The sequence below is a fragment of the Triturus cristatus genome, chromosome 12 (genome assembly GCF_964204655.1).
Source record: "Triturus cristatus chromosome 12, aTriCri1.1, whole genome shotgun sequence".
NCBI lineage: Eukaryota > Metazoa > Chordata > Amphibia > Caudata > Salamandridae > Triturus > Triturus cristatus.
Genome location: NC_140595.1, coordinates 604643927 through 604666775, shown reverse-complemented (window position 1 = coordinate 604666775; position 22849 = coordinate 604643927). Strand labels below are relative to the sequence as shown.

General features: G+C 44.6%; 1 protein-coding gene across 1 annotated transcript in view; it reads left to right on the top strand.

Annotated features, from left to right (window-relative positions):
• The window catches only part of HAS3 (hyaluronan synthase 3), a 79536-nt gene that overhangs the window by 20054 nt on the left and 36633 nt on the right, over nucleotides 1–22849 (top strand). The window contains exon 2 of the mRNA XM_085639556.1: nucleotides 15982–16602. Within this exon, the coding sequence (XP_085495682.1) occupies nucleotides 15982–16602 (621 nt within the window). The remainder of the gene's footprint in view (nucleotides 1–15981; nucleotides 16603–22849) is intronic.

Sequence of the window (22849 nt, the reverse complement as noted above, 5' to 3'; positions counted from 1 at the left end):
AAACACCCAAGATGATGGACGGAATGTTGCACATTGGCAAAACATTCACCCCCAGTCACAGATCTGGGTTTAATCCATCGTTATTTTGCTCACCACGCCACCCCAGTTCAGACATGGCCATATGCAAATCAGTCTTGACCCTGTGCTTCATGGGAACAGTCCAGCCCGAACTGCCAAGCCATGTCTTCCCTGGACCGGAATGAGCATCCTAGGACTGGTTTCGGGGTTTCACCCCTCTTCAGCCAGGATAGCTGGACTCCAGTGGCATAGTGAGCACGGGACCCACGTCTGGGCATACCCTTCTTGTACTTCCAGGACTGCATGTCAATCACTTTCACAGGCTGCAAGCAACACCCTTTCCCAACTCGTCACATGTGACGTGTTGGGACAGGGTGATGCTTGCAGCCTGTTAAGGATTGCGGGCATATGACTCGAGGGCACAGAGTCACGAGACACTGTGCTCTTGAGTCATCGGAGGCCGAGAAGGCACCCTTGCCACTCTCAAGCCTGCCATCCTGGACTGGAACAGCAGCAGCACACCCTGTTGTGGGCCGTTTTGCATGTTCCAGAGCAGGATTTGCAGGTAAGAGGGGATGGGGAAGGGACGCCTTCCATCATGCCCGCCAGCCTGAGGTTCGTTTGTACTGTTTTTTAAACAATAAAAACAACCCGCAGGCTGGCACAGCAGAGCACACACACGGAGCTCAATAATTTAACAGTGATCCCTTTGTGTGCTTTTATCATGCAGGGGCATTTTACTTTAGTGAATCAGTTTATATCACTATATTTAGAGGCATTTATGAAAACCTAATTAATTCCTCTCAATATAGCAGTGGCGGCTGCTCCACTGTGGCGGAGGAGAGTCAGCAACCTAAAAATTTGAAAAATAAATTGATAATACATCGTGTTTATTATCGTTTTATTTTTCCTTCCCAGGCCGATTCTTAGGGGGCGGGCCAATGGGGTAACAGTGACGGAGGGGGAGTGGTGGGTACTGTTGTCAGTGCGCCGGTCGGTTTGGCCGGCCACCTTCGGGTGGCCAAACCAACATGCGCACTGAACTGTCTCCAACCCGAGCCGGTTGATGGGTTGGAGACAGAAGGCAAAGGCTCCCAGTCTTTCTGGGAGCGCAAATCAAGGGCGCTCGGGCTAACCCTGATGCCGCTGTCTTGAGAGCAGCATCTGGATTGGCCGCAGGGGAGTCTGGGAGCCATCCCTGCAGTGGAGAGGAGCGGCAGAGCGTCATGCAGTAGGCTGCAGATAAGTTCTCTTCTATGATTTTTTTTGTTTTTTCATCTGTCCCCCACCACTCTTCCCTGACACCAGCTGATCCTTAAATTTAGTGCTATAACGGATGTACTTAAGTGCAACTCTCACGCATGTAAAAATCATACAAGGGAGCACTTCTGAATTTGTAATTACAGGATATGTGTATCCTGGAAGCACGTATTTAAAAGTGCTGTAGGCCATTTATTAATAGTTTTAATAAATGCCTCTCAATAAAGTGATATCAACAGATGTACTAAAATGAAATGCTCCCGCATGTTAAAAGCATACAAGAGGCACCCCACCCCTTTCTAATTCCCCCAGCACCATTGCCAATGTCTATTCCAAGCTCTCATTAATCCATTTATTGTTTTTTATAATCCTCACTTCTGATTAACTAAATGCTGGATTCGTACTTTCCGGCTCACTCCTGCACTCTCACACTCACTCACTTGTTCATTCACGCACTCACTCACTCGTTCGTTCTCACACTCACTGGCTCACTCACTCACTCACAGAGCAAGTCACAGTCATATGTTCAGAAAATGTTTATTTCCAGAAGTTAAGATGATAAACAAATGCAAATGTACGGAAGCAAATCAAAACCAAACTATACTTCAGAGAGAAAAAACATAATCGAGCGTCCTTAGGCCCTACCTATCATGTGAAGTGAAAAACATGTTAGTGGGCGAGTCGCTTCTTTAACCCCTGCCTGCTTTGTTTTTCCTTGTGCCAGTTCTCCGCTTGGTCTCCCTCCCTGTCGCCCTTTTCCCCTTTTGCATTGCCCCCTTGCCCTTCTGCACGCCATGAACCGGCGAATGTGGCTTGTGGTTGATGTACCTTCTGTAACAATGTGTAACTTGTAACCTATGTAACTCTCCTCATGTAAAGCACTCTGATACCTCCGGGTCTAGCCAGCGCTATATAAAACTCAAGTAAATAAATAAAAAATATTAATTTCTTAGCAATATCCTACCACCCGCCGCTTTATAGATGCGGTTTCTCCCTTCCTTCTCGAACCAAACTTGTGGGCTGTCCTGCTTATGTGTGAGCTCAGTCACTCACTCATTAGAGAGTGGTGCGCACACAGTCATTCACTGTTGTGTCAAACCAGCTTGCCTCCCTCAGCTGTGCTAAGCCCAAGCTTCACAGGCAACACGTTTTGTTAACACACATTGAGGCTGGCGTGGCACGTGCAGCAGCGCAAGCTTCCCAAACAATCGGGTAATAACTACAGAACAGTTGAGTCAACACACATCAGAAGTACAAGCTTCTCTTTTTCTCAGTCTGTCTCTCTCTTTCAGACACACACACAATACAGGACAGGCAGTAAGTACCAGTACACGTTTCCCTCACACAGAACAGATACAGCAGGCAGCAACAATGTAAACTTCCCTCAGATAACAGGTGCAGCACTGCCAACAGCAGTGAAGCATTCACTCACACACTAGTCACAGCAAAGACAATAGCAGTAAAACTTCATGGGGATCTAGTCTTATGGTGTCACTTCCTGTGACATCACTTCCTGTGACATCATTATCATCAGGGTTAAAGGGCATGCAATGTAACTTCTTAATCAAAACTAGTACCCAGGTTCTTACATTCTGTTATGTAGTTCTGGGAATTAGGCTTAAAGAGCATGTTTAAGGGAAGCCTGTTAAGGTGTGATTCACATAATGACAGGATTTCTGTTTTTACTCTGTTCCGGCAGAGAAAGTGTTATTTTATCCAGTGGTGTGTGGGATCTGGGCATTCCATAGGATAGGGCTTATTGCCTGGCTCTTTGTGGAGTCTGTTATGAATTTGTGGGTTATTGGCATACATTTGGATGTAAAATTGCACACTGGTCCAATCTGCTCTGAGCACACACTCTTGGGTGCACCCGGCATAGTCTGGGACAGTGCGCCCTATTACAAGCATGATGCACTTTCCAGAGAGCGAGGGCGGAGAGCACAACGTTGAATGTCGGACCAGTGGTGTGAAACCACTGGTCCAACTTTCAATGGAGGGAGCCCAGAGATCATCCGCACAGGCTGTTCCTGCATACACCTGCGGGGGGATTCATGAAGGTCTCTGGGACTCTTGTTCTTTCTCCCAGGCAATACCCTCTGGGGCACACTAAATGTGCACCACTTCCTAGGTGTTGCACAGTCACTGCACCTCCTGACAGCCTGTTTGCCCTGGGCCTGAGTGCATAATGCACGGCAGGAAGGGACTATGGTGTTCCATCATTTACATGGGGTACAGGCCTATACAGATGATGGCACGCCCCCTTGGAATTGCTCATGTGCTATATTACAGCAGACGCTCCACAAGTGTCTGCACACCTTTTGTAATATGAAAATCCCCAGACGTACAAAAGCAAGCACAAATACCCATTGTGCCCCCAAGACAATTCCATAATATGAGCCTTGGTGGCTTTTTAGTATATGTAACAATAGGAACATATACATATTGAACAGCAGTGGTGAGATGGTGAAACCCTGTGGAACACTGCATGCTACTTGCTTTGAATCAATGTGTATCTGACTCCTTTTAAGGTCATCGTTTGCGTATTTCCTGTAGTGTCTCATGGTCCATAGTGTCATATGCTGTAGAGATTGAGCATTATTACAGCAACTGGAAACCTTCGTCTAGTGTGACAAGTTGACTTCTTTGAAGTTATCATGTGCAGTCTGTGTCAATTGCATAAACCTGAGACCTGATTGAAATGTGGATGATACTTGAACATGTCTTGAGGGATTACCATTGGTGTCCTCAAGAGGAAAGTGTTGATGATGTGTTTCATTGAGACCAGGAGAGTTATGTGGAGAGGGAGGTATTTGGTACCCTGGTAAATTTGCTCCCATCATTGGAAAGAAATACTTTTTTCATTGACACTCTCCTGCCGGTGGGCATTCACAGATCAGCTCAAATGGTAACCCCTTTTCTAATGAGCCCTACTGATCCTTTCTAGGCCTGGTCTACGCACAGATTTAGATGTTTTCAAGTCTCATGTAATAGAAAATATAAAGATATAAATACATAGAGTTACTCTGGTCTGCCCTGTGCATGCAATGGTCTGTTCAAATGTCATTCACATTTTGCTTCCGCCCACCACATCATACAGCATGGGTATACCATTGCACCTCATGTACTGCGAGTGATGCCAATTTGCCTGATCACATGTTAATATGTACATAAAAAGAAGAGCACTTCAGTGCCAGGGCTGGTGGGATAATCCTGTATTTGCGAATGCTGTTTTTCTTTCCATTCTCTGCATTTTATTCTTTAGAGTAGCCGATGACTCTGTAGACCTTAGCAACCAATTGCACCAATATCCTCTTTTGTTTGTTTTTGGGTTGTTTACAAGCCACCGGAATCATCCAGTTATAGTCTCAGACTTTCTAAAATTGCTAGTCTTTTAAAATGCTCCCATGTTATGGTTTTGGAAGATCTTAACTTGTGTTACGATGATCCTAAAAATGCCCAACCTGCACCTTTTAACAATGTTTTTATCCAATAGAAGGTTTACACAATTGATGAACCAGTCCATTCACTAAATAGTATATATCATTGATCTTATCTTTAGCTCGATTATTGGGGCCCAGTTTAGATCATTAAACCCAGTGTGCTGAACAGACCATTTTCTGGTAATTTTTAATATTCTGTGTCTGAACCCTCTTAAATCTAGACATGCTTAGGCTGGCGTTCCATCTTCTCGGATAAATAGAACTTGGGCTACCATAGAATTTAAGGGGAATTGGAAAAGTACTTTTTTCTTAAATCCAAAAAATCTCTGTTTGCCTTTCAATAGATGACTATCTATTATATTAGATGAAACAGTTCCTAACGCTTCCACAAAAAAAACACAAAAAAACTTTTGTGAAAAATCCTTCTGTACTTGGTTCACGGCTTATCTCAAAGTGGAAGGGCTCCTAGTGTGATAGGCTGTGAGAAAATGGTGCATTCATTATTAATTAGATCTGCACTAAAACATTACAACAATTGTATTAATCAGATGAACAGTACCTATTAAGGGTAAAAATATGCTTGAAACTTTCAATCCTCTCAAACTCTTTTCAAAATGGCTGGAGAAATTACTAACCTCCAGTATGCAACCAAAGATCTAATCCCCTCCGAAGAACTATGTGACCAACTGTTGTCCTTTCATTTAAGCACAGGTCACGCTCTGTATTCCCGGTGAAATGCCAATGTATGGCCCTGTTATATAAAACTGCGAGGGATTCAAGATCGATAATGAACTTGTCTTGGAACCCTAAATCAATGCAGTGGTTTAAGCATGCTCTTTACAAATGAAACTTCTGGATCTAAGAGTAATTCCTCAAGAAACTTGCTCCACAGTAGTGGCTGCTTGTGTTAACTCATGATTGGATTATGCTAATGTTTTTTTTAGCAATCTCAGAAAAGCTATTGCCCAAAATGCAGCTAATCTAGAACATGGCCGTAAAAGTGGCTTCTGGTATATGCAAATAGGACCAATGTCGCCGAAGGATAATGTTACACAGGTTTCCAGTTGAACAAATAATTCATTTTTAAGCACCATCTGTAGTTCACCGAGCACTAAGTGAGATGGGGGCACCTGTAATTAGGGATCGAATTATGTTCCAACTGGATCTCTTTGCTAGCCCTCTGTTAGCGTCCATTCCTCGACTCTTGAATGCCCGACTCAGGCGAAATGCATTCTCTGCCTTGTCCTCTCAACTCTGGAACCACCTTCTGACCTAACTCAGGACTACTGTAGATCACCAGACTTAAAAAGAAAAAAATGGAAGTACTTTCTGTTTACTCGACAAGCCGTATAATTGATGGCTCTAGCTTTATTAGTTATTTTTGTTTATAAGTTTTCAGTTTCCAGCTTTCTGTTCTGACTTAAATAGTTGCAGACCATGAAATAAAGGCAAAAGAAGGAGGTTGCTATCGCTACTGCAATAGCTGAGGTGTTACTAGCGACAGAAGTGCATAGAGCTGATCAGGAGGTTGCTTATATCGAACTAATCACTGAAACCTGCGCTCATTGGCCAATGCTTCAGTTGCCCCATCTTGGCCACCAGAAGAGCATGGTTAAAATTGTCTCTGATTTTCCTCCTTCCAAGTCTAAGGGATCCGGACCCTTTAAATGTGAACTTTTACCGTTTATGTAAGTCACGCATGGAATGTCTTTTTAATGTTAGTAGTATGACAACATAAGCGGATATGTCGCAAATCTGCATCATAATCCTGATCCAATGTGTTCACCTAGCACTGAGAACCGAAGCAGATTCGGTTTGTGAGCACAAGCCTATGAGCCCCTTTATCAAAATGCACAAGGACTGAACTGGTGTTCCAAGGCCAGAAGAGGTCACGGTCTTCGATGTGCTTAACCACACAACTCCACATACAATGTAAATAAATCTATTAATGTGGTAGGTATATGATACAAACCTAGTTGAAAGGCAGCGGGGAGATGTACAGGGTCCAAGCAAAGATACAGTCAGTCTGTGATTGGAGCAGTAGCTGGTTTCTAAGAGTGAAACTAGGCTGTTTCTGCATCACTGTAAGAAGTCAGACACACAGACAATGTGAGGAGTCTGTTCACTTGGACAGCAAGTGGAGCTGTTAATGTGAACAAACGTTTCTCTTTGGACATGGCCCGCCAATGTAAGGCTCCTCAGGGAGAAAGTTTGGGGGGGGAGAGAGAGAGAGAGAGAAAGAAACAGAGAGAATGGTGAAAGGGGTGGTGACAAAAGGAAGTATCCTCGAGACAGACTGAAAAGACAGTGATGAAGAGGAAACTAATAATGTGTGAAATATGGAGGATTTAAAAAAAATGCGTGGAAAAGACGTAAATGAGTAGCGAAGTGAGAGATTACAAATGAAAGTGGTGCGAAGGTAAGGTAAGGAAAGGAATGATTGAGAAGACTCAGAAGGACACTCCCCTTCCACAGATCCTAGTAATCTTTACTCATATTTTCTCATTTCTAATTACTCGCAATATGATCATTATTGTTACTTATTTATCTGATACTACTAACCGGCATTGGTAGACCTAGTTGGGCTTGCATTTTGCAGGTGAGTGGGGTAGATTAGCTTGGTGGATTGGACGGGCGGTAGTTTGAATTGGGGTAGATAGGGGTGGAGTGGGATAGAGTGGCGTGAAGTCGATTGGGGTATATTAAAGTGGGGTCGATTGAAGTAGGGTAGATAGGAGTAGGATAGGCGGGGTAGAGTGAAGCGGGATATATTGGGGTAGAATGGAGTGGGGTAGATTGGGGAAGAGTGGGGTGGGGTGCGGTAGACTGGAGTAGAGTCGGATAGATTGGAGTGGTGTGGGGTAGTTTGGGTGGATTATAGTAGGGTACAATGGAATGTAGTTGGGTAAATTGGGATAGTTTGGAGTGGGGTAGATTGGGGTAGGGTGGAGTGGGGTAGATTGAGGCCGTAGGACAGAATGGGATGGGGTGGGATTGAGTGTGGTAAATTGAAATGGGGTATATCAGGGTTGAGTAGAGTGGGATATTTTGGGGTAGAGTGGAGTGGGGTAGATTGGGGTAGACTGAAGTGGAGTGGGGTAGATTTGCATGGGGTAGAGTGTTGTAGGGTAGATTGAGATGGGTGTGGTAGATTTGGAAGAAACAGATTGGGTTAAATTGGAGTGGTGTAGATTGGAGTGTGGTGGATTAGATGGGGTAGATTGGAGTAGGGTAGTTTGGGGTGGAGTGTGGTAGGGTAGATTGGAGTGGGCTGGATTGGAGTGGGTTAGATTGGACTGGAGTGGGGTAGATTTGGGTTGCATGCAGTAGATTAGAGTGAATTGGAGTGGGGTAGATTAGGATAGAGTGGAGTAGATTGTGGTGGAGTTGGATAAATTGTAGTGTCTAGAGTCGAGATTGGGGAAGAGTGGAGGGGGTAGGGTGGAGAGGAGTGTAGTGGGGTATTTTAAGGTGGAGTGCAGTGGGGTAAATTGGATGGATTTGAGTAAGGTATATTGGATTGGAGTAGGGTAGATTTGAGTGGGGTTGATTGAAGAGTGATGATTAGAGTGAGGTAGTTTGGAGTGCGGTAGATTGGAGTGGGGTAAATTGAAGTGGAGTGGGTTGGATTGCAGTGGGGTAGGGTAGGGTAGAGTGGGGTAGGGTAAGGTAGAGTTGGGTGGGGTAGATTGCAGTGGGGTGGGGTGTTATAGGGTAGAGTGGGGCAGAGTGGAGTAGGGTAGATTGAAGTGGAGTAGATAGAGATAGATTGGCGTGGGGTAAATAGGGGTATATTGGAGTGGGGTAGATTGGGGTGACATAGATTGGAGTAGGGTATATTGGGGTGGGGTAGATTAGAGTGGGTTAGATTTGAGTGGAGTGTGGTAGATTGGAATGGGGTACAATGGAGTGAAGTGGAGTGGCGTAGATTTAAGTGGAGTGGGTTAGGTTCGGTTGATTGGAGTGTGGTAGATTGGAGTGGGTTAGATTGTGGTAGACTGGAGTGAGGTAAATTGGAGTGGAGTGGGGTAGATTAGAGTGGAGAGTAGTTGGATAGATTGCAGTGGAGTTTTGGATGGAGGGGGTAAACTGGAATAGAGTGGGGTAAATTGGACTGGGGTGGATGGGAGTCGGTGGACTGGGGTACATTGGAGTGGGGTAGATTGGGGTAAATTGGAGTTGGGTAGATTTGAGTGAAGTGGATTGGCTTACGTGAGGTTAATTGGGTTAGATTGAGTGGAGTGAAGTACAGTGGAGTGGGGTAGATTGGAGTGGAGTAGATTGGGGTAGAGTGTAATGGAATGGGGTAGATTGTAGTGGGGTAGATTGGATCACAGCGGAGAGGACTGGGGTAAATTGTAGTGGGGTAGATTGAAGTGGAGTAGATTGGAGTGAGGTGGACTGGGTAAATTTGGGTGGGGTAGAGTGGGGTAGATTGGCATGGGGTACATTGGAGTGGAATAGATTTTAGCGAAGTGGAGTCGGGTGTGGTAGATTGGTGTGGAGTGGAATGGGATAGATTGGATTGGAATGAGATAGATTAGAATGGGGTACAGTAGAGGGGGTAAGTGTTGTGGAGTGGATGGGCATGGAGTGAGTGGCGTGAAATCAAGTGGCGTGTCATAGAGGGAATTGGAGTGGCATAACATGGATTGGAGTGGCATAGAGTGGCAGGGCATAGAGCGGAGTGGCGTAGTGTCAAGTATGTATGGTGTAGTAGTGCACTGCCATTACAGACAATACATTTTCAATTGAAATGACCATTACATTTGCACCAAAATACAATTTTACTGTACACAAACGACAATGTGTGCAAATGTCATCACTTAGAGTATTGATGTCTTTTGATCGTATTCCAATATTTGTTTCCACCATACTTAAGAATTACAAAAAAATGTGCTTCATTTGTACAAATTCTGAAACATCAGCACAGTTAAAATGTGTGGTAGAAAAAAACATCCTACACCCTCTCCTTTTACATGGATACTCAGCAGGATTGTCACATAAATTCTCTCACTTGGAAGTTAGAGAAAGAAATTAAGCACCCAGCTCCCTTGGCAGAGAGAGCTTGTCTTTCAATGCACAGCAAATCTGACAAGATAAGAATGAGATTTAAAGGCCTGTTTACAGAAAGCGAGTTCGTGGAAGAATACAGTAAATTAGGGTTGGGCAACTAGAGGGATGAACTCAAGCTGGACAGCCTAAAGCAAATAAAGACAGTAAAGAGAAACCCAGAATAATAAGTAAGGGGCAGAATGCATTCCTAGGTCAGCTTTCTGAATGTCCCCAAACCAGCAACCAGCAAACCAGATGCTTCGACCTGAAAATCACAGGTGGCAGGCTGCAGGAAGCACAGGGTTCTGGTTCACAAGTTTTAAGTTACAATCTTAATTACGTAGGATGCACCTCTTGGAAGAGATACCTAATTATGGTTTGTAACCATGGCCTGCCCCCACCGTATTTTTCCTACTTGAAGCACTGGGAACTTGGGACTTATGGATAAAGACCATGCGGATGGCTTGCTGCTGCTGAAGACTAAAAACTCTTTTGTGGTAATGCCCTGGAAAGGTTGGAAACACCAAATATCTCAAGAGTTTGTAGTTATTTACGAACCTTTGTCTGATTTATTCTGATCCTGGAAATGTTTGGAGACTGTCAGAGCAGGAATGGGATGGTAACAACGCCATCATGGGCATCAGGAACCTTACACTTTACTAACCTTGAGCGAGGAGGGTATGACACCGAGGAGTTCTGTGTAAAATTAATCATTAAAATTGATTTTATGGCTCCTTTTCTAGCTCTTGTGTGGAAGGAAGAGAGAGATGGAGGGGGGAGGGAAGAATGGAGTTGGGGGATGGATAAATAGAAAGAAAGATGGGGGGACAGAAGGATGGGTGGATGGATGGAGAGGTCGATGATGAATGCAGAGATGCCAAATGGAGAGAAGGAAGGAGAGATGGATGTATTGAGAAAAGGATGATTATAAAGGGAGATAATGTATGCCGAGAAGAGTGGACTGATTAATAAAGGAAAGGAGGAATGAAGTGATGGATCAAGGAAAGATATGGATGGGGTGGATGGAGAAGAACCCAGGGAATCCACCTACCTATTTCTCCTCAGAACTCAAGAACATCATCTGCGGCATCCCTCAAGGCTCATCCCTCAGCCCCACTCTGTTCAACGCCTACATGACCGCCAGCATCATCAGAAGCCATGGAATGAACATCATATCCTACACAGATGATACATAGCTCATCCTTTCTGTCTTTCTAAAGAACCATACACCACGAGGACCAACTTCTGCTTGTGCATGACCAGCGTCGCCAACCGGATGCAGAACAAGTTCCCCAAACTCAACACAGACAAAACAGAAGTGGTGATCTTCAGGAACAACACCTCCCCGTAGAACGATCCCTGATGGACTGCAGAACTAGACCCTCACCCTCCCCCACTCCCGCAGACCACTCCCAGAACCTCAGCATCATACTGGACAGAAAACTCACCATGAAAAACCAGATCAACGCAGCCTCCTCCGCCTGCTTCCTCACTCTTCGCATGCTCCGTAATATTTTCAAATAGCTCCCAGTCACCACCAGACGCACCTTCACCCAAGCCCTCCTCACCAGCCACCAGGACTACGACAACACACTCTACCTAGGATTCACTGCACACCTCCTAAAGTGACTGCAGACCACACAGAACTCAGTGGCCAGGCTCGTGCTCGACCTCCCCAGATGAACCCACATCATCTCTCACCTCAAGAAACTCCACTGGGTCCCTGTCCATGAGAGATGTCAATTCAAGATGCTGACTCACACCTGCAAAGCCCTGCACAATCAAGGAGCTGCATACATCAACCTCTACCTGAGCTTCCACCAGCCCTCCTGACACCTGCGCTCTGCCTCCCTCTCCCTCACTCACACTCCTCACATCCACCAAAGCAACTGCGGAGGATGCTCCTTCTCCTACCTCTTTGCGAAGTCCAGGAACAACCCCCTTTACACGTCCGGCCCTCACCCTCCCTCAGGAAATTCCGATAGGGACTCAAAACCTGGTTGTTCAACTGATCCTGCCCAAGCACCATGGCTCACAGCGTCTGCAATACTCTCACGGGTGATTAGCAGCGCTTAACAAATCCAGCTTGATTGATTGATGGATGGATGAGAGAAGGAAGAAGGGATGGCTGGATTGTTAAAAGGGTAGCTGGATAAAGCAAAGAAGGAGAAATACAAGGATGGAGAGAAGGAAGGATAGATTAATTATCAAAAGAAGTATGCAGAGAAGGATGTAATGGTGTAAAAAGACCAGAGTGCAGGACGGGAAGAAGGAATTTTCAGACTTAAGAATTCCCTCAGGGGAAGCAATGCTCTGAATGACTACTGGGCTTGTTTGCCTCACCCACTCACTCAGTGCCATTTGGAATACTGTTGTAAGTGGAGAATAATTTAATGTTCTGGCCCTTGTGCTCCATCAGTTAGGAGGGTGTAGAAGGAGGGTATTCTCCACAGGGTGAAAAATATCTTCCCCTGTGGTTATCTCTTTAGGTCTCCCCTACCAGATTGCACAAGTTGGTGAAAATACCTATTGTCAGCTTACAGTGGACTTGGGGCCCACCCATTGCATACCATTGGTTGACTTTATTGCCACTCCCATTTGCTTGCTTCTTATTCACTAGCTTGTGTGGGCTTTTCCTCCTCTTCTTGCGTTTGTGCTTCCCTTGGAGCATGGCTACACAGTTACCCATCATCACATTCTGCAGGGTGCCCCATCAATGTGTGTTACACCACTGTGGCTGTGTCCTTCCTCTGCTCACTTTTAAGAAACTACCCCCACCCTTAAAAATTATTGTAAGTGTTTTTAAGGCGTTATATTGGCATTAGGCTCACATAACAGCTTATCAAACACAATACAGCATGACACAGAGTTCTCAAGGTTTCAAAATACTTAGGGGTACTAAGTATCCTATCTGATACCATTACAGGAAGTGATTCACAAAGCTATTGACTAGAATGACTGCACATGAAGTGACATTTGGGAAATAGTTACAAAGTCAAAATAAATTCAAAGTTAGAGAATAACTCCAAAATGACACTAAATTAGAATCATGACCTGGAGCTGAACTGAATGGATAAATTATGCTGGTGTCCAGATTAAATGTGGAAAATAAATCACACCCAAGTGGTGCAGTACACTGTCTGAAGGAGGGTGTCTGTTGTGGTGGGAGACCTTCTCACAGGGTATTCAGTTGGGATATTCAGCTTGTGTAACTAGCTCTAAGCACTGTGGATCTCTGAGAAGATCTACATTTGAATGTCTGCGTCCACCCTTTCTTACTAGGTGTGAGTGAGCTCAAAATGTGTGAGTCTCACTCGCAATGAGTGAGACGTGAGATCTCTGCCGAACATATTGCTCCATCACACAATAAACTGGTGGCGCATCCAAGTATAACCTTGTAGCAAAAACACGCATAATTAACATGAGCATAGGCTTATCTCGCCATCCCTACAGCATGCAATTGTTTGGAAAGCAAAAAAGAGCTTCTGTAATGGAGGGGGTAGGATTGACGGCTTACCTCCTCTTGTACTTGGCATTAAGACTATCACTGGCAAGATTTGGCTGAGAAGCGCTCTCTCTGATTAATTTGCAGAACCAGGCTTATGAAAATGTTAAGCCTTTGTCCATTAGGCCATTGTGTTTTGTTTCCGGGATAAGTGCCTTCCTTTCCAGCTTTTCATTTTTATGAATTGTGCTTTGTGCCTTGTTGGTAGAATACCAAAACCTTCAAAAAGCTCTGCTTGTGGAATATAAATAAATTGGTACTTAAATAAAAGCATTGAGCAGCCAACCTAGAGCTTGAGATCAGAGTCCACATATCAGTGCAGTAACCTAGTACTTTAGCTTCGTGTCTAGAAGATCCACAGCCAATAGAGAACAATAGTGACCTCATTTAGATCCGATCCAAAATATACCGCCTCCAAATCTGCACAATGTGAAAAACTAAAAAAATTTCACCAAGCCATAACCACAACCCCATTACCAAGAAAATATAAACACATTTTTTTCAGCCTCTGCCAGTGGTGCGGCCCACATTCCAATCCATTGTTTTTTTTGTCCACTGCACCACTCAGGACAGGGAGGTAACCATACACAAATTGTTCTTGGTCCTGCTCCAGTAATTCAATGATCGGCCTGCAATGACCAGTCCCTGCATATCAATGCCTCCTCCGTCGCTCTCGAATTCCATTAGAAACTGAAGCCCCGGCTCTTCAACCTGGCCCTGACACTGGTTCGGCCCATACAGCTCCAGCTTCAGCGCCAGTATACCCGCCTGGGGGAGTTGTGCCCTATACAAATACACATAAAATAACAACTAATAGTGGGAAATAATGTTCACAAATCGTTTTGGTGCTCTCTACGCCCAAGTTGTCAGAAAATTGTACATGTTTTGAGATAATAGTTACCACCAAGGAAAAACTGAGAGCAATAGGGACGTAATTCACAAACCACACCGAAAATCCTTGCGTTGTTGTGCATGCATGCTGTACTGGATATTGTTGTATGCTTTGCTTTCCCAAATGTGGGTTTCCACTTGTGTACATGCATGATGAAGTGGTCCTCCCAGCATATGTGGTGCAGTGACTACATTTACCTTAATCAGTTAATCTCTATCATATTGTTGGACCCCTTGTTCCCAGACAAAGATCCCTTATTCTAGTTTTTCTTCAGTGCCACAGACTAACATAGTAGTGAGCAGAGGTGTTGCGAAGGCCGTCCCCTGCAGTTGGAGAGTGCCACCCAACAGCATGCAACTAGCTTTGCAACCATGAAGCTAGAATAACCAAAGCTCATAGCAGACGTCCCTCTACTATTTCCTGTTCCTGCGCTACTCAATCATGATCCTTTGTCCCCTGCCCCCTCTCTCACACTCTTCCAAGTTGCACCCAGCCACCTTCATCTGCTGATGGTACTCACTCCAAGTCCCACTTTCCCCTGCCATGGAGCATGGAGTAGGTGGACTGTAGTAGCATTATGTCCGGAACACCCAAAGGTAGGGCTACCACAGTACTGATAACTCTGGTGTAGGCAACTAGATGATTGTGAGAAATGAGGAATTAATGGGGAAAGAGCACCATGTTCCTCAGTAATTCCTAATTTCTTCCAGGAGATTTATCCAGTATTGCCAAGTGAAAGACTTGCAGTGATCCCGTAGACCTCATAATACCAATGATACCAGTAACTTTTGTTAGTGATCCCATCAGACGTACAGAGAGGCTTGTAATGAGATCCCATATCCCTTATGGGTTGGAACTGTTGAGTTAGACATCATCAGGCAAGAAATAGTCAACACCCTACTTAATGCACATGGTTGCTTTGCTCTACCGATGTCATGAAGGAGCCTTGCAGAACTGTGTTCTGCTAGAGCCAGTGTAGCTCCTCCAGGTCATCCATCTCTTTTCATGTAAATTTACCTTATGTGAGTATTCTGAAAGTCTACCATGGATTCAGCCCTCCCGACCTAATACCCTTGTGCTGTAGAAATTCACTCACTTTGCTGCTCTCCATGGCATCATTAGAGTAAAGATGGACATGCACCTGGATACCCTATCGGGTGGTTTGGCGTGCTTTTATAAATCCTGATTGACTGATTGACTCCATTCATCCTAGGTGGTAGTCAGCACTGTCATTGTTTTCAAAAGGTTAGGGAGGCGATTGGTCATGGCTATTCTGCTGATTACGAATTGAACAACTAAAATGTATATTGTTTTTAGTAAAATTCTAAAAGACGTGAGCCACACTCTATTAGAAACTGCCATTAAGGATGCAAAACCCTATTTTTGGTACGGTTAGGAAGGTGCAAAATGTTAAGAGATGCGATGGAGATGTAAGACAGTGGGTACATTTGACGCATCATTTATATTATGCTACTTTGTGTTCATTTTGGGTATGTGAAGTAAAGACGCATTTCTGTACTCTTCTGAAATAATGATAGTGGTGAGTTGCTAGTAATAAGCTATATAAAGGGGCCAATCAGTGTAGAGGAAAACAAATCTTTACCTAATCCTCCATCACCAGCAATAGGCATTCCAGAATGTTTCCTTGTTTGATGATCTCTCCTTGGCTTTTGAGAACTATTTTGACACCCTTCATTGGATGAGCCCTATGACCTCTATGGAATTGCATGAAAGGTTGGTTGATCTTCTTGCAAGTGTAGAAGAGGCCTCTATAATAATGTTCTCTATTTGTTTATGATTTTGTTGTACAGATGCCAGTGAGGGTAAAGGCGGCCCTTCGTCTTTTTGGTACCAGCTTCTTTGCCGTGTTAGTCCTTGGAGGGATCCTGGCTGCATATGTCACTGGGTACCAGTTTATCCACACTGAGAAGCATTACCTGTCCTTCGGGCTGTATGGGGCCATTCTGGGCCTCCACCTCTTCATCCAGAGCCTCTTTGCCTTTCTGGAGCACCGGCATATGCGCCTGGAAGGTAGGGCTTTGAGGCTGACGCCATCAGTGGCCCTCTGCATCGCTGCCTACCAGGAGGACCCAGACTACTTAAAGAAATGCCTGCAGTCAGTCAAGCGCATCTCCTACCCAGACCTGAAGGTGGTAATGGTGGTGGACGGCAATGGCCAAGATGATGCCTACATGCTTGACATCTTCAATGAGATCATGGGCTCTGAGAAGACAGGGTGCTACGTATGGAAGAGCAACTACCACGAGAAGGGCGCAGAGGAGACGGACAGCAGCCTGCAAGAGGGAGTCCGGCAGGTGCAAGAGGTGGTGCAGAACTGTGGATTCTCCTGCATCATGCAGAAGTGGGGCGGCAAGCGAGAGGTGATGTACACTGCCTTCAAGGCCCTCGCCGACTCTGTGGATTATGTCCAGGTCAGTGGGATGAAAGCTGTGTCTGCAGGGTCACTGTGGGTGTTTTAATGTTTCTAACCTTGGCCCTGCCATTACCTACTAGTCCCTCTTTAAGAATGTATAGTGCATATTGACAGAAAAGCTGAATCTGATGCTCTGTGCTGATAAGAGTCATAATTGAGCATTGGAGCCCAAGCTGAGGCGATACCAGTCATTAAAGGCCCTACATTTGAGTTACATGCCCGAGAGGGCCTATAGCTAAGGAGAGGTCCTTAACAAATGGTATAAACTGAGTCTGGGAGGCTAAAGTGGTATTAGAAAATTCTATCCATCTGCAGTAGAATGTTTGAAATTATAGAGTGAAACAGAAATAGGAGCATTGGAATGTTGAATCGGAAGGTGTATGCCAGCCATTATTGTTTCTCTTTCACTCCATTATCTTCAGGGGAGCTCCCAACACCCCAATGTTCTAAGCATTGAAGACCATGCTTTTTAATTACTGCTCTCTAAATTATCATAATTGTCTTTCCTAACATCTCTGTCCACAAAGGACACCATTACACAACCTGGAATACTAGTGATTACTGTGAGGAATTAATTCTTTACTGTTAGGTAATATGCCTGCCATAGTGGTAGGTGGATCTCAGGGTAGAGACTCTTTCTGCCTCATATCAATCGCTGTAATCAAAACATACCATGTATTTGAGATAATGCTTTTCAATAATTTATTTATTTATTTATAGCATTTGTAGAGCGCTCTGCAACCCTACGGGCATCCTGGTGCTAGGTACATACAGCTGAGAACCCTGTAGAACAGAAGAGGACAGTGGACAAGGTGCTGATCAGTTAGATTGTTTTTGGTAGATTTTTTGGGAAGAGCCATGTTTTCACCTTTTTACGAAAGGCCATCAATTCGTTTGTTTTTCTGATGTCAATAGGGAGGTTGTTCCATAAATGAGCTGCGGCTATACTGAATGCTCTTCCCCCACAGATAGCTTTCTTGATCCTAGGAATGCTGATAAAGTTTAAAAAAGAGGATCGAAGAGACCGGGTAGGCACATACCAGTTAAATTGCAGAGTTCCTTGTGCAGCCAGCAATTTCTAGGCAGTAATAAAAACATCAAAACAACTCTGGTGATTGATGTACCTGCTGGAGAGAGGTGGAGTTTTGTCTAGTTACAGTTTTAACTCACCATCAAGTAGCACTGCTGCAAATCACAAATAGTTTTTTGTAGCTAGGTCAGTGGGTACTTCTTTTGTCACAGAGATCCCTTTGCTACTTGCATTTCACAAGTTACAATCCTACTAATACAGTGAGCTAAGAACTGGCCTCAAAGAGCTGCATGCAAAGTGCAAGACAAGCTTAGAAACTTGTTTTTTCATCTCAGACATTATCCTAAGGTTTCTAAAAAGGGTTCCTTTGGGTAGAAATACATTCGTATTAGTAAATCCAACCCCAACCACTGTGTTACATTTTTAAACCTGGAGTTTGTGCTTCTCCAGACCAAGCACTCTTAAAATATATAACCTACCGGTATGGATGACATGTGACACTTACACTTTGTAGTCCTCTTTGTCTTATGTAACACTTCCTATACACTGATTTACACACACATGAATCATTGGCTCTGTATGATTTATGCAGGATGTAAAGTGCTTTGACACCCTACATTGGTATGAGTAGCGCTACAGAAGAAATGAAAGATGTGAGAGAAGGGGCTAAGGAGAGATATGGGGCACTGTTGGAGGGTGTTAGTAAGGGCATCCGTGGAGAAAGAAGGTCACGGCGGGGGGGGGGGCGCTGACAAAGATTGGCGACACCCTTACTAATCCGCCCATGACTGGTCCAATAAATTGCTATACAAAGTGAAGTGGAGAGGTAGTACAGTGGTCCACACACCTGTGTCAGGTTCCTTACCACATTCCATAATTACAGAGCACAGGGTCACAATTTCCTTCCACTGAATACCATTGGTCAAAGGTAAACAAACGCCGCTGTTCTGTCATTCATGTCGTGAGATTTAGAACATGTCTTAGCATCTCTGCTATAATTCTGGCCAAGCTCAATGCTGCGACTGTGCCACGATAACGGTTTGAATTAATTCCTGACGACTTCTTTACCCCCCTGAGCACCCTGTCTCAGTGGATCCTCGTGATCAGTGATTTTATGCACTGAGCTCTTCTAATATCCACATTGGGAAATTCGTCCACTTGGCTTTCATGTCCAGGTTAAAATGTTACATGTAAAGAAAGCAAGAGAGGATTCAAGCAGACTGTCAAATGCCTTCCCTGAGCAGATCACAAATCAAAAAGATTGACAGTCATGTAAAGTGCAGTCAGCCTTGAAGTGCTCATGCCACCAATGTTTCAACAGAAGTGTCCTACAGACCAGTCTTTACACTAGTGACTGAGCCTGACCATTATCCAGCTTTTGGGGAAACAACTTGTGGAATACATGTCCTTACTCTGCGTCAGTCTCTTAAACAGTCAAGTGAAAATAAAGGCTTTACCCATTCCACTGTCTGCCATCTAGAGAGAACTCCCAAAAAGGGAATAGCTTTCTAAGAGTTTCTCACTGCGTATGAAGAGTCCAGGATAATGACTTGTGGTTTTTAACGATGTGACGAGGGAGAAGAACACAGCAATAGAAGACCACCCTTACAAATCTTTAATCTGCATTGATGCCTGTTGGTTATACATTCTTACGGAACTCGTCACTCTTTGGCAGAGTTTTGTGAATCTGTCCCTACAGCATCGATGGCGAAATATGGAGGAATCATACGAGGGCTTGAGACCATCACTTTAATTCTGGATTTTCCTGTTTCCTCTTTGACATTGGGATCTTCATGGATTAACCAGTAAGTGGTGGCCACATTTATTTATTTGAAAAGTTTTATATAGCACTGGCTAGACCCGGAGGTATCAGAGTGCTTTACATGAGGTAGGACATTGTTTCAGGACATTGTTACATAGTTACATCAGTTGCTGGAGCGTCGCATAACATAGAAAGGGAAACAGTATAACATAAGTTACATGAGTAACTAAAGCATAGCATAAAATAGAAAGAACCGGCAAGGAGGAAAAGTACTTCAGGGGACACAGAAAAGTCAGGCTGGAAAAGGGGAGGCAGTCAAAGAATCACAGAGGGAGGAGGCGGGGGAGGGAAAAGAAACACAACGGGGAGACGAGGAAAACAATGTCCGATGTCTGGCTGGGTAGGTGGCGGCCGAGGGGTAAACCAGAGCCAAACTCCTCTATAGCTGCATAGGACAGCTCCACCGGGCATCGGCCAAGCTTGCTCAGGCACCGCGGTAAGTACAGACAGTTATGGTTTCCGCCCAGGGGGCATCGTCAAAAGTTCCATTAAGAGAACCGGTCACGGTGTTACTGGGAGGCGCCGTCCGCTTCATCCTCCGGCTCACCCTCAGGTCAAGAGTGGTGAGAGGGGAGGTGGAAGGGACAGTTCCAAAGTCTGCAGATCTACCCCTTTCCCAGCAGTAATAATGAGTGTTGGGCATTTGTGCAGGATCCCAGTGGTAGAGGGACCACTCCAAATCCTCTACTGAGTGTGACTCCCTTGCGGCAGTGGTCACTCACGGAGAGGTCCCAGTAGTCCCGGAGAACGAATGCTGGATCCCTCGCCAACAGGGGGAGAAAAGCGTGTTTATTGAAGGCTGGATTAAAACCCGTCAGTGTGGCTTGTGAAGAGCTTGCGGCATTGTGTTTAGGTTTTCTCTACAATTCCTATGGAGTGGTTTCCCAGTTTCTATCTGGGCTCAATGCAAGGTGCTTGACCTGAATTCACAGTTCCTTCTCCAGAGAAGGTCCCCCGTACACAGAGACCATTGTCTATAGTTTGGATCACTTCCAGTGCTCGTGCTCATGTGATGCCCACCGTCTGCAGGTTCCATGCTTTTCGCTCACCGCTAGGGCGGTAAGACCTGTCACCAGCAGGTTGTACGCTATGTAACTTCCTCCCAAAGGACAGTGAGACCATTGTTATGCATGGTTTTTTTTTTTGACGAGTCACAATTTTGGCTTTTGGACTTCTTCAATTTCTTAAATAGCCTCTGAAGTCAAGTGTTTTTCATTCATGATTCAATATTAAATTATAAATTGACTTTTGTAACTGAAACTTGTAAATGTCAAATTAATATTGATAAAAGTTAAAATGCAAATGCAACATGATTACTATATCTACATTTACTCCCTTCAAAACACTCTTTCGAAGGGACTTTATACTTAAGATCCAAAATCTAAGGTATGCCCCAGAGCAATAATTATGACCTGATACATAACATCACAAATGAAACTGATGACATCACGCTAGACGTTACATATGAAACTATTGCAGACCTCATTGATGCTGTATGTAACATAGAGATAAAATTCAGCAGAAATATAGACAGCCAACAATATCCTCACAGACATTCCTTAGGAAACTAAATGTCCTCACAGAGACTATACAAAAAGGAAAGGCTGCAGGACTTCCACTCACAAGCAGTGGTGGCTCATAGTGTGCAGTAGGGGCGGGCCTGGCACACATAAACACACACAGTCTTACACAAAAGCACACACACCAATCTACATGCACGCTCACTCATGCCCATCCATTCGCAAGCATATGCACACACCCATTCATAGCATGCATGTGCATACACACATGCATCCAACATTCAATAACAACTTCCCTGCCGCCGCAGTGACATCAGGTGGCAGTATGAAGCAGAACCCTAGGTTTTTCCTGGAGGCTTCAGGGATGGAATGCACTGCCAGAAGATCTGCCACATTCTCTAATTGGCTGACCTTGTCATGGGTCAGCCAATGAGAGGTGGGTCTTTCCTACTTCATCACACAGTAGGATGGGGACAGTGAGAGTTGCTGACCCCACCCACCTCTGTAATGAGGAGTTACTGATTGACACTCAGCCCTGGGCCCTTCAGTACTTAAAACTGAAGCACCTAGGTCCGACTCTAGGGTGACGTGCCCCCTCGTTATAAAGGGGAGGGCCACATGGGGCTTTGCCAGGCTGAAGAGATCACACCCCTATGGCTGTGAAATCATCAGCCCGGCAAAGTTTGGCTCAAGCCACCAGGTGCCAGCGCATTTAACGCATGTACAGCACCTGGCTGCCTGACCCAACCATGAAGAGTGTCTGTAAGGCTCACGTTTGCTGAGCCTGACACACAGTCATCATCCTCTGCAAAAGTGTGTGTGGCGGGGCCCCTCCACTCTTAGTGACAGGCCGCCGCTGCTCACAAGTGACAGGTATCTTGACATAATGCTACAGGACCAGTGATTGCGGCAAGCTGTCCTCACTTCTACAAATCAGTAAGAAAGGCTGTAGTACCATGGATCGTTACTGCGCCCCCTTGCTGCAACTTTATACAGATAGCAAAGACTATTGCAGCATTCAGAGAACAGTTAATGCATGCTGTCAGAGTCATTAGATGTATGAAACTGTGTTTTCATACACAACATTATCTATATAATTTGAAATATTATTCTCACTGGTAGATCTTCCTGGTTATGAGATTATATTATTAAAAAAATAGGACAACCTAAGCATGTAATCGATGTTTGAAATAGACGTTACAACTATATGAAGATATATGTGTTCCACATATAAGTGAATGACAGCACATCCTTGGCAAATATGACAAAAGCATTTGTTTAATCTGGGAATGCGAACGGCGGCAAAAATGTAGCACATATTGTGGCGTTCAAATGGACCATGGGTGGTATGCAGTGATGTTTCCTTTAGTGATAATTGAAGCCAATTGTATTGTGTTCTACTTGCGTCAATATAGTGCTCCATATCCCCGACGAGGAGCTGAAGTGGTTTGTGAAGAAGTATACATATACACCACTACTCTGAAGGTTGTGCTTGGTATGAGGAGTGTGGGTTTGTTTTGTGGCCTATATGGGAAGTATTTCAGTGTCATAAGTGATGAGCAGGGCAGTGGTGTTACACTGTTGAATGTTGCTGTGCCTCAGTGTGCAATGGAGTAAAAATGAATTGTAGACAGGTTCTCAAATGCATAGGCATTCTCTTTGGTTTGAAAGGTGTGGGTTGCAGTGTGGTCTATGTGAGGAGTGTCTTGTTTTGGTGTGTGATTGGCAGAGCCTACTCATAAATTTTCACTGAAAATGTGTAAGTGCACGTAAGTGTGGAGCGTAGGGGAGAGGCAGATTGCTATGCACATGCATACCACACGTGAGTAAGTTTCAGTTCAAAGACTGGGCATGATCCTCTGTTCTCTGGTGG